The following is a 12,094-nucleotide window of genomic DNA, read 5'->3' on the forward strand; positions in this document are numbered from 1 at the left end:
GTATAAATGGGTCCGCTTTCTCTGACCTTGTTCCAGCAAAGATGCCATCTTGCATCTCGAGACCAACTATCAGGCTCCTCCAAAACTACTCGAGAATACCATTTAATGATTTTCTGTCATTATTCTGTGGCTCTATTCGTCCTTTTGTCAAGTTGCCTTGGCTTTGATTTTTTTTGTCTCTACTGCCCAAGCGCCAAAAGATGCCACCCCAATCAAACGACGCCGATTGGGGATGCGGACCTCAGTAAGTCTAGAGTTCCAAGGCCTTGCAAACCCGATGAGAGGGTGGGGAGAAGCTTACACTACTTAGCTGTTCCCATCTTCCTCCAAATAACAGACAAGAAAGAGAGGCTCTCGGCAGAGAGCGCGTGAACGACATGCTTGAAGATCAAGTCAACTCCAACATTGATCGAATCCGGCTGGGCGGAGAACCATCAGCCCAAACGAATTCTCAAGATGGAAGAAGGGCTCCACATTCTTAAGAGGAGAGAAGCCCTCACTGGAGTTGTTGGGGATGATCAAACAAACAGGACTGCCGTGCGGGATTAGACGGGCTTGTTCCTGACGTTGGTCACAAGCCGGCAGATCGACTCTTTGCAACTTCGGTTCCGTATGCTCCGTGTTTCTTCTTGGGTATTGGGACGTTTGAAGGTAGACTTGCCGGTTTCTCTTTGTCGACGGCTCGCCTGACCAACACCCAAGTTGAACAGGGACCAGTTTTGGTAAACAGCATACAAATCACAATACAGACTTGTTGTTACGTCTTTAAGAATGTTCACTTTTGATTCGTTGAGAGAAAGCCATGTTGCAGACTGGCCTTTGCGAACGGGAACCCCCACCTCGCCTCGTGGTCGGTGACTATGCCTGTCACACGGTTACACAAGGGCTGTGATGTTTGGACACGAGGGTTTTTGAAATTGAGGAAAAGCAACCCAAGCACGTTGAAGACCAAAGTGGTCTTGTCAAAGTCAAGAACTGTCGTCCGATGTCGAAGTTGCATGTGGAGACGGCAGGCAAAAAAAGGTCCACCGGTCCATCGATCCGCCCGGAAGCGTGGCGCAGACTTTGCCGCGAGCTTTTTCTTCAACACGATGGGGCGATATTACTAGCGCACCAATACCTCAACCGGTTGTGTATTTTAAGATTTATGATTTATGCATCGACGTTGGCAGATTACCGAATTGGACAGGCGCTGTGGATCGTCTTTGAGCACGTCATCATGCCCCAGTGTGAGCTCTTTTCAACCTCGCTTGGAGTGACGAGGCTATTTGAACAGGCGTCGCGTGCTCTGTCTCGACTCTCGACGCTCCAGTGTTCGTCGTCGATGCTTCCGTTCTTCTAGAATCCGCCGCCCAGCAAGTCGTCCTCGCCGTTACCGTTGCATTCGCCCCGGCACGGCTGAAACCGCATCACAGACTTTGACGGGACTTGTGTACCCTGACTCACCACCACAATCAATCAACTCATCACAACCCGCTGTGGTCGACATGTCGGTTTTGCCGCTTCTGGGCTGATTAGTATCTGCAAGCCCTCCGGTTCCCCCGCATCTTTGCTCCTCCCGACCCGATCGCCCTCGTGCCCGTCTTGCATGGGTGTGTCAGTCGTCTTTTCCCCTTCATTCACTCTTCTCCCCTGCTCAACATTCGTCCGTTCATCATGGCGAAGAGCTACTCCCGGGCGCCCGGCTCGTCCGAGGTGGTGGGCAAGATGGCCGGCGACGACATGGACTCGGATGGCCGGCATGCAGAGCCCCAGCATATCGAGCACGGCACCATGGCCAAGGAGTCGGATCATCTGAGACGTGTCCTGTCGGCTCGTCAGGTGCAGATGATTGCCATTGGCGGCACTATCGGCACCGGCCTGTTCTTGGGCACGGGAAAGTCACTGGCCACGGGTGGTCCGGCCTCGTTGTTGATTTGCTATGCCATCACCGGTGCCATTGTCTTTGTCACCATGTTGAGTCTGGGCGAGATGGCCGCTTTCATTCCCATCGCCGGCAGCTTCTGTTCCTTTGCCGGGTAAGCAAGCCCCTCCGGCCTCTCTAGTTGCTCCTCGACGGCTGACGGGAAGAAAACGCGACGCCCCAGGCGATTCGTCGATGACGCCTTTGGCTTTGCACTGACGTGGAATTACTGGTTCAACGATGCTGTGTCGACGGCAGCGGATCTGGTAGCGCTCCAGCTGGTCTTGGAGTACTGGACGACAAACTTCCCCGGATGGGCGCTGAGTCTGATTTTCTGGGGCGTTCTGATTGCCGTCAATGTCATTACTGTCCGCGCTTACGGTGAGGTGAGACATGCTAGACCGTCAACCGACCGTCTCTTGCGCATGAGAAACATTGTGCGTGCTGACAGTTTCATTCCAGCTCGAGTATTGGCTTAGCCTACTCAAAGTCATCACCATTATCGTGAGTGCCGGTTGTCTTGGTCACGGCCATCACCCGCCCAGGACTAACACTGACCAAGGTCTTCATTGTCATGGGTATCGTCGTGAACTGTGGCGGGAACCGTGACCGCCACTACATCGGCGGCGAGAACTGGCACATTCCTGGTGCGCCCTTTGTCGGCGGCATTGGCGGCTTCGCCTCGGTCTTTGTGACAGCTTCGTTTGCCTGTGAGTGAGACATGCAGCCAAGACAAAAGAGAGCGCGAGTGAAGTCTGATGCCGTTTTTAGACGGTGGCACGGAATCCATTGCCATCACCGCCGGAGAGACCAAGAACCCGACCAAGAACCTGCCCCGTGTTGTAAAGAATGTTTTTTGGCGGATTCTCCTCTTCTAGTACGCGTGCTGCTGAAACCCTCGCTGCGGCCTCCCGAGCCCTCGGCTGACCCGGTTCATCATAGTGTCCTCTCCGTTCTCCTCATCGGCCTCAACGTCCCATACAACTACCCCAACCTCAGCACCAAGAAGGCCAGCACGTCCCCCTTCACCATTGTTTTCGAAATGACGGGCGCGCACGCCGCCGGGAGCGTCGTCAACGCCGTGGTTCTCACGTCCGTCCTGTCGGCGGGCAACCACGCCCTCTTTGCGGGCGTGCGACTGCTGTACACGCTCGCAATGGCAGGCCATGCGCCGCGCGTCTTTGGCAAGCTCAACAGGAACCAAGTCCCGTGGGTGTCTGTGCTGGCCACAAGCTTTGTTGCCGGGCTGTGCTTTGGCTCGAGTTTCATTGGAGCCGGTCAACTTTGGACCTGGTTGCAAAAGTGAGTCTCGGACACGCATCCACAGTGCCTAGGAGTCTTCTTCTTCTTCTTTTCTCTCTCAAGCACCGCAAGCATCGTTCTTGTCGTCGCTAACATGACACATAGTCTGGTCGGCGTCTCCAACCAACTGTCCTGGATCGCAATCGGCCTGGCGTCGATCCGATTCCGAGCCGGCCTCGAGCGCCAAGGCAAGACGCATCTCCTCCCCTTTAAGAATTGGACCTACCCCTACGGACCGTGGCTGTCCGTCTTGCTCAACAGTTTCCTCGTCCTCATCCAGGGGTGGAGCTGTTTCAGTCCCAAGTTTGATGCCGTGAGCTTTGTCAGCTTTTACGTTGAACTGCCCGTCATGTTGATCATGTACGTGGTCTGGAAGCTGGTCAAGAAGACGAAATGGGTAAAACTGGAGCACATGGATCTCGTCACTGATGTGCATACGTCTGACGAGGAACCGGTCATGGAGAAGAAGGGCTGGCAATCCAAGGCGAAGAGGGTGCTCAACTGGCTGTTTTGACAGTCGCGACTAGAAGTCATTGAACCGTTTCTTCTTCTATGCGTTTGTTGGTCATGACCTGGCCATTTTTGATTGGCAGCGTTGCAAAGCGAATGAAGAAGCGTCGCAAATATTTACCGACTACCTCCCAAAGTGTCATTAGTTTTTTCCGTTTTATAATGAGTGCATCTTTTCGCCCATATCACGGTTGCACGCCTTGGTATTCAAAGCCTACAGTTATTCAAGAATCCCCTCGTACCCGTTACTCACACGGTTGGCCCTGTGCTTGAATCTGAAAATGTCGGTTCACAGTTACTCGTCACTGACACCACTGAGGCTAGGGGGGCTTTGTTAGAGCAAGAGTATATGTAGAGCTATGAGTGAGTGTGCAGCTTGAAAAAAAAAACGCCCGAAAAAGAAAAGAAAAGAAGACACCTCCGCCGCCATCTCCAGCCAAGCTGATCATCCCCTTGGTTGTTTTATCCTCGTTGCCATGGCCAGTTTGCATAGCCAGTCCGAATGTTGATCATCCCCTTGGTTGTTTTATCCTCGTTGCCATGGCCAGTTTGCATGGCCAGTCCGAGTGCTCAGTGACACAAAGACAGAAAAGCAAAGAAAAAAGACCTCCGCCGCCATCTCCAGCCAAACTGATCTGATCACCCCTTTTGTTGTTTTCATCTCGTCTTCCTGCGTCTCCTCAACGAAGAACCTCAATTTAACTCTGATAATCAGATGTACCACATGGTGCCCCTAAAGAAATCTCTCTGTCGCATCTCGCCGTCGGCAGGCGGCTTGTCTCCCTCCGGCTTTCCTCCAAGCTGAAGCAGCGGAGGCGCATCCGTTCCTCGCGGCGGGCCCCCCATTGTCTGTCCCCTGGCAATTTGGTCGCGGATTAATTCGTGACCCTTGCCACCAGCCCTAAATCCTTCGCTGGTGGCAATGTTCTCGTGTGCTCGTGCTCGGGCACCTGCCAAGTGCGCGTAGTAAACAGCCGGATGCAAAGAAACAGGTGTAGTGGAGCGAGCGTATGAGTAGCATTGTTGATAAATCATCTTCTGCAAGTCATTGACTGGAGTCCCCATTTCATCCAGGATGACGTGATAGTGTACAGGCCGGGCTGTACCCTGAATGGCGACATGCGAACACAGGTAAAAGTCCCACATGAAGGGATGAGTTACCTCATGCTCAACAAGAGTCCCTGGCAGTGCATTGCCATTTCTGTCTCCCCGCTGTGGGTAGAAGCGGATACTATGTCTTTTAGTGGCGATAATCACGGTAAACTTGGGTAATTGAGCACTTGGCGCCTTTTCTCGGAGATACGTCTTGATCTCCCGAATTTCCTGGTCCAAGACTTGAGCAAACTGTCCTTCACCCACACCATCTCGAAAGTAAATGATGTGCTTGGGGAAAGCACCTTCATGACCAGCCATCCAATATTTGGCCAACTGCCCAAACATAAAGTGAACATTTGCGGCGGTAAGCATCTCCACACGGTACCCGTTGGATTCCACCACGGCGGCATATCTGTTTGCGTCCCGGTCAACAGACATGGTCATGGCAGCCGTAGACGGCGAGCCACCTCCAGGGGCCCCGTGCGAGATGTCGACGCCAATGACCATTGTTGGGCGGTCCTTTGGAAAGTAGGTTGGCTGACTTTTCCATGGTGGGAGAGTGCGAGAGGTAGTTCCCCCAAGCTTGGCATTGACCTTCATACACACATTGGAGTGGTACTGGCCATTGTTGTTGACGACTGCCGCACCATTGACAACCTGCGAAAGTATGCCGAATCGACAATCTGCAGATTTCTTGAGCCGTTCATAATGGGGGCTGTTCTTGTGCTGAACAACCACGAAGAGCAACTGTGTGAAGCCCCTTTGCGAGCAGATTTGCTTGTGAGCCCAGGCTATGGCTTGAGCGACATCATTTTTCACATCTCCCGGCACGTTCAACAAGAGGGCATCTGCCGGGCATCTGCCCCCATGGGAAAGGAACGTGTTGCGGAACGTTTTTGCAAAATTTTGCAATTGCGGGTAGCCAACGCAGGCATCCATAACGATGAAGGCCCAATTCTGCAACGGCGCAACATTCGGTTTCCAGAATTTCTTACCGCGAAGATCCCAGCGACCTGAAAACTTGGGATCTGCATTTCCCTGCCCAAAGTTGACTTGGGGGGGTGGTAGAATTCGAGCTTCAGTCTGGGTGAATGCAGTTTCAAATTCGATCCCATACTGTTTCAAATATGGATCTGTCGACAGTTGAAGGCCCTGGTAGTTCCTCTCAGTGTCGGCCCGACGCTGCTGAGGCCTTGTGACTGCAATTTTGATCATGGCAGCCGTCTGGTCAGGCGTAAGCTTGAAGCTGTAACGCTGCATCGGCTCGATAATGGCAAACTCCATAGGCACAAACCCCCCTCTGCCAGCGAAGATGAGAGGAAGACTAGGGTACTTCAGATGCGCCTTGTACTTTTGTTTGTAATAGTCGGCGACTGAAATCTGGTTTCCATTGTAGTCAAAAGTGACAGTTCTAGCCGTGGCGCCCTCGCCTCCATATTTTTCATCAAAAGCGAAGTCCATGATGGTGTATACTTTGTTACTTGGAGGTCGATTGGCATGCGTGACAGTAAACTTCAATTTTCTCAACTTTCGTAAGTTCTTAAATGCATCTGATGACTGATATCGGCCATCTTTGTTTCTCACAGGTCGAAGCACTTGACTGACTGTCGAAGGATTCAGACCCTTCCACCTACGATCACAAAAGGCTAGGAAGTTGCACATGAGTTGGTCTACAGGCTGGGGCCCGGTCCAAAACACCGTGTTAGTAACATCAACGTTAAGGGCCAAGCCGGTCCCGCCGCGAGCAATATTGTGGCTCATGCGAATAGAGGCATACGTCCCCTTGTGAACTTCGAGAACGTTGCCGTCCAGCAGAGGCCGGCCACGCTCCGTGGCACTGTAAAATTTTCTTGCGATGGCCGTCATATGCTGTGACGGCCATTGACGCAAGACATGGTCCATAAAGTTCAGTGCGACCTGGACATTTGTGTTGAACTGGATCTTGCGATCCAAATATCCTTGAATTGCGCCGACTTGGACTTCGGTAGTTGCTCGCAGGGTCACGTGAAACCGAGCGCCTTCTCGTACCGTGGCACCGGGTGGCCGCTTTTCCTCATCCAGGTCGACAGTGAAACGAATTTCACCACGATCAACCATGCCTGGTGCCCAGGCGAGTTTACGCCCATCAAAGATCCACATGTTGTATTGGTACTTTTGCAACGCTGTCTTTGTAGCTGCGTTGGTCCAAATCTTCTTCATGAGAACCGACTTTCGTTCGTGATCTGGAGAAATAATCACCTGAGAGCTATTCAGTCATTGTTTTTGGGTACAGAAGGGAAACTTTAGCATCTTACATCGTATTGGTAAATCTTCCTTGGGAAGCCGAACTTCTTCATTCGATACTGGTTCACTTCAACAACGGCCTTGCTACCCTCTGTGTTGTATTTATTGCCTCTCAAAGCAAATATATCCTTTTGCCCTTCGGTTACGTAGGCATCGGGGGGCAGTTCCATCCTGGTGTTTCCCTTGTCGGGCTGAGCAAGTGGTTTGGCGGGATCGTAGCCAAGACCTGGGGCCCATCCAGACGGCGAAGGCGAGCCCGTTCGACTTCCTGGGGCAGAAACTTGACGTGCCTTGGAGGGAGGCCGAGAACCAGACGAGCCTTCCCCAGAGGGGCCGGGAGCCCGGCCACGATCAGACATGGTGCTGGAACTATAGAGCATTAGCTTTTTGAGACGATGCAATGGAAGCAAACCGCAGTAGGGGAAAAGTTTCACATCTCCGGAAAACTTTAGAGAGTTCAACACCTCGAAGTTCGCAGCGGAGGATGTTGAATGGTGAGTGAAGTAGATTGGCCTTCCGATTCAGAATGGGGGAAAAAGAACGGCTGAGTTATCGCGCAAAGATATACCGAGCAATGCGCTGGAAAGAATGGAGTGGGCTGCACGACGATTGAAACAGTGAGCGAAAGCTGCAATATGAACCACGGGTATAGGTTGAAGCCCAGGGAGTCTGGGTAGTACAAAGCTGCCAAAAGCTGTTTGGAGTGAGAAACAGGGGCGGGAAGGTTCGGCCTTCCTCCAAACTGTGATGAAGTAGGTTCTGTCGTAAAAGAAGCGTTCCGGGTCAAGAGACATGCCAGGCGCCGAGACAACTCCTGATGACGTGGGCAAATGTGCAAATGGGCACAGAAGAGCAGAAAATACTCACGAATTTCCCAAGTCCGATGATTTGATGGAGATGACGCGATTGCGCGAGAAATGAAAGAGGGCCGATGACGTGAATCAAGTATCAGATGGAGGATGGAGCGCCTGTGAAATGAAGAAGATTTGGGAGAGATGTTTGAGAAAAGAGGGAAGGAAGGAAAGATGCAGGCGAGTGTTTGTTTATACGGCGCGTTTGCACCTGCATGTGCGTGCCAACAGACGTCTACCAGCTGGCGTGTTCGATATTTGCACTTGCAAACGCTTGTCCAGTCACCCTCACAAGATAACACAGCCCGCAGGCAGGAAACAAACAATAAGCCCAGCATATGTTGATGCAGCGACCCTCGCTCGATATGGAGTGTTCCCACGGATCCGTGTCCTTGTACAACGGGCTGCCCTTTTGCATGTCACACTGATTGTTGTACCAGCTGGCACGAGATGAGGCAGAGCAGCCGCAGCCCTGGATATCAAGGAACAAGTGTTAGCTGACGTCCCATTTGAACTACCTACCAGAAGGCTGTTTCCCTTGTCCCCCAGTAAGAGGTTTACATGATTGTCAAAACACCCATATCCTTATCTGAGCCCTGCTTTGAAGACGAGCCATATCCCGTTAGATAGCAAGAGCCTTCCTTGAGGCGATGTGAATCTCGCAGGGTCATTTCAAAAGTCTACCAAACGCCTTGCAAAATCATCAGTGCCAACTGCAACCTAGCCCAACTTGATGTGTCAATAATTCTCGGGGATACATGTACATGTAGCAGTTCGTCAAAATTTAGTATCGATAACCCCCATATTGACCTGCGGGCGGTGGTATTCCGTAGACGCCAGCAGGAGGTGGCTGCCATGGAGCCGTGGCACCACTTGCATCTGGCGGCGGGGCGTAAATATTTGCAGCAAACGCATTGCTGCTCTCTGGCCTCAGGGGCGAGTTCCTGTAGCCTGCCGATGCTGCAGCCAAGCGACCGTACGGACTGATCGGCCGGTTGCCGAAGTCCCCAGAGGCCTGCCTACCGTGGGTTCCAGAGGGGATGCGGTATTGACCGCCCGTTTTGGCTTTCCAAGAAGCATAGTCCGGTAGCTGGGTGTCGTGAAGCAGTGACACCATGAGGGACGGGTTGAGGCGCGTTGCGTCGTACGTGTGTGCTGGTGGTAAGATACCCACGAGAAAAGTAATGTCTCGAGGCAGAGCCGATGTTTGATTACGGCGCTGTTGGTCGAGGCGCCGTCCGGCTGCTCCTTTCAAGGGGGAGACGCCCCTGGCAATCCTCTTTGGTGGATTGGGATCCTCGTCTTCGATGCCGAAAGGGCGTTTGGGCGACGCCGTGGCCCGCATGTATTGCGGTCGTGGGCTCTGGTGTTCCTGCCTGGGCGGCGGGATGCTTTCCCTTATTAAGATGGGTTGTTCAATCACTGCGTTGAGCTGCTTCGGCCGCATCTGCACAGCCTTGGATATAATGATTGGCGCCGCTACCGGATCAAAAGTTTCGGACGAGTATCGGGAGGTGAAATAGCTGAGCTTGGGGTCCTCTGGAAACAATTCCGCCATGCGAGCTTCTAGCTTCGAGATCTGCGAAAGCTCCCCGTACTGCGATTCATACTTGTGGAAGTAAGCGTAGAGTTGTTTGGCCTTTTGCAGAGTTTCCGGCTTGGATACCAAGCGGTTCACGCATGTCTCAAATACAACTCGGGCATCTGCGCAATCGATTAGCAAAACTGAAAACCTTAACCAGGAGTGGCTTGAGGAGGCTCACTTGTGGTGTCATCCTTGGAGTGGAGGTACTTCAAGTATTCTATCATGAAGCCAGCATCATTCGGAAAAAGTCGCGCACCGCGCTCAAAGATTTTGGCCCCGACGGGGTCTTTATAAACAACCGATTCTAACAAGGCAACAGCGACGTAGACGTCGCTCGTTAAACGGCCCTTTTGTCGAGCGTCGGTGAAAACCTTGCGCAACCCACCCTCGGTTTGATTGCCCTTCCCTTGAATACGTCGCATAGCGCGAGCCATGGCGATCCATACATAAGAAATTGTCTTTGAGAGCAGCTGTGACTCAGCAGCATACGCCTGTTGGATGGCAAAAATTCTCTCTTCTGTGGGAGACTTTCTGACCTTCTTCTCATCCCCATCCTCATCATCATCGTCGTCGTCGTCGTCGTTGGCCTCTATTGATTCTTGCACTGCGCTTTCATTGGCTGCAGCTTGCTTGAACGTGTTGACCTCGAGTTTCTCCCGTTCTTTGACTTTATCACCCATTTTGTAGAGGGTGTCCAAAACAGCGTCGTAAGGCTTCCGCACCGCCTTGGCATACTCGAACTTGTCCCCTTCCTTCTCAGGATAGCTTGCTTCGACATGATCAGCGTGCTTGAAAGCAAGCAAAACGCTTTCCGGGTTGGCGCTGATGCCTTGAAGCAGCATTTCAGTTCCAATAACCTTGTCGTTTTCTCGAATATCGGCTTCAAAGCACCAAGCAGCTGCATTCACCCAGAGTTCAGGCCAAAAGCGTAGCGCCATGAGGGCTTGTTTGTAGCAATAGAGAATTCGCTGCTTGTACACCTTCGGCTCGTCATCCTTGAGTACCAAGGGGTCTTCCAATTCCCAAGAAATCCACTTCTTCCACAATTCAACTTGAGCATGAAATTCTTCATGGCCATCAAAGCCTTGAGCGGGAGGTAGCCTTGGAAGATTTTCTCTCTTCAGGTTTCGTGTAATATTATCCAGAGCAATATTGGCACTCTTGGCCGACATGTATCCCGGTGATCTTTCTTGAATGAACTTACGACCCTATTCCAGCTAGTTAGTTGCAAAAGCAAGAGAGAGAGAGAGAGAGAGAGAGAGAGAAGAGGAGGAGCCGAGGCCAGCATAGTCATTGAAACACTGACAGTAATCTTGTTCAAGCCCATCTCAAATTGATCATACTCCTTCCAAAGAGTATTGACGGTTGACATAGGGACTGTAATGGCACGGTGATAGGCTTTGCGGAGTTGATCCATCTTTTGTTGATCCTGCCATCCTGTGCCACCAACCTGACCTGGGCCGTTCTTGATAAACTGAACATAGTCTTGCCAAATACTGCCCGAATCGCGATCAACTCCAATGTTATCAATGACAAACTCGTACGATTGGGTGACGGTACGTCGGGCCTGGCCGGTCGCGTCATTTGTCAAATCATTCCGGCGTCGAATGTAGTTAAGATATACTGTCCAAAGTTTGACGTTGGGTACGGACATCAGGCATCTACCAAAGAGCTGTTCAGCGTCGACAAAATTATCAAGATTCAGTTCCATTTCAATCCACTCGACCCAAATATCAGCCTATGAAAACGAATTTTTAGGTCAGTCAAGAAATGGCGTATTCTTTTCTCAGACGATAGAGCTTACCGCTTGGGGAAACACGTCAAGGAAACGGTTGTATAGTAGGCGAAGCTGATCAAGCCTGCCTCGACGCTTATGGTCGGCCATGAGGTTGATCCACGCATCCATATCTCCACGCGGATCCTCCCGGATGCGTGCCTCCAAAAGATTGGCAGGATTCACTCCAGCCAGCCCAAGAGGTACATGAGGAAGCGTGTCAGCGCTGCGGATGAGCGTGGCTTCATTGCTGGTTTGGTTGACATTAGCAGTGGCCGATTTTCGTCCTCCAGGTAGAGGACTCTCATTATCTTCCTCTTCATCATCCGATGCCTCGACCAAGAAACCCCCTGACATCTTAGGTTTGTTGGCCGACCTTTGCGACGGTGTTCCGGAGGCAGACTTGTCGGGTATGTGCGAAGCCCTATCCAGGCCGACAGATTCGGGATCATATTCGCCTCCATCATCCTGATCTTCTTCATTCTCATCAATACACTCGGCGGCTTCGCTCAACACTTCCGACGTTTCCTCAGACTGATCGAGATCTGCGCTCGGTTGCGCAAGAGGATCATACTCCACACCAGAGCGCACCGCTTCCCAGGCAGTATCATCTGTGGCCATTTTCACGAGCGCACTATTATTGCTTATATCGGAGGATGATGGAGAGATGGCGATATAGGTACTCGTCGACGGAGTTGTAGGCCAAACGAGGCAATGGTTGCAATCTCGTCTCGAGGTAGTTGCAAAAGAAGCAGACGAACAATGTCTCCGAGGCGGACTCAAGTTGCGCA

At 51.9% G+C, this 12,094-nt stretch overlaps 3 protein-coding genes across 3 annotated transcripts; 1 reads left to right on the forward strand and 2 right to left on the reverse strand.

Moving 5' to 3' along the window:
• Positions 1 to 1,656: 1,656 nt before the first annotated feature.
• On the forward strand, positions 1,657 to 3,719 carry MAM_08328 (amino acid permease; the record flags this gene model as incomplete). The annotated part of the gene is made up of 7 exons (XM_040827126.1): positions 1,657 to 2,018; positions 2,088 to 2,289; positions 2,366 to 2,407; positions 2,466 to 2,613; positions 2,675 to 2,780; positions 2,846 to 3,205; positions 3,311 to 3,719. The coding sequence occupies 7 exons, from the start codon at positions 1,657 to 1,659 to the stop codon at positions 3,717 to 3,719; spliced, it is 1,629 nt and encodes a 542-aa protein (XP_040674867.1).
• Positions 3,720 to 4,426: 707 nt separating this feature from the next.
• Positions 4,427 to 7,452, reverse strand: MAM_08329 (eukaryotic translation initiation factor 2c; the record flags this gene model as incomplete). The annotated part of the gene is made up of 2 exons (XM_040827127.1): positions 4,427 to 7,048; positions 7,105 to 7,452. The coding sequence occupies 2 exons, from the start codon at positions 7,450 to 7,452 to the stop codon at positions 4,427 to 4,429; spliced, it is 2,970 nt and encodes a 989-aa protein (XP_040674868.1).
• A 1,276-nt stretch (positions 7,453 to 8,728) lies between these two features.
• On the reverse strand, positions 8,729 to 11,924 carry MAM_08330 (CFIA complex component Rna14; the record flags this gene model as incomplete). Its single annotated transcript, XM_040827128.1, has 4 exons — positions 8,729 to 9,648; positions 9,708 to 10,737; positions 10,836 to 11,267; positions 11,334 to 11,924. 4 exons carry the CDS (start codon positions 11,922 to 11,924, stop codon positions 8,729 to 8,731), a joined length of 2,973 nt encoding a protein of 990 aa, XP_040674869.1.
• Between the last annotated feature and the right edge of the window lie 170 nt (positions 11,925 to 12,094).

The sequence above is a fragment of the Metarhizium album genome, assembly GCF_000804445.1.
Source record: "Metarhizium album ARSEF 1941 chromosome Unknown scaffold_51, whole genome shotgun sequence".
Classification (NCBI taxonomy): Eukaryota; Fungi; Ascomycota; class Sordariomycetes; order Hypocreales; family Clavicipitaceae; genus Metarhizium; species Metarhizium album.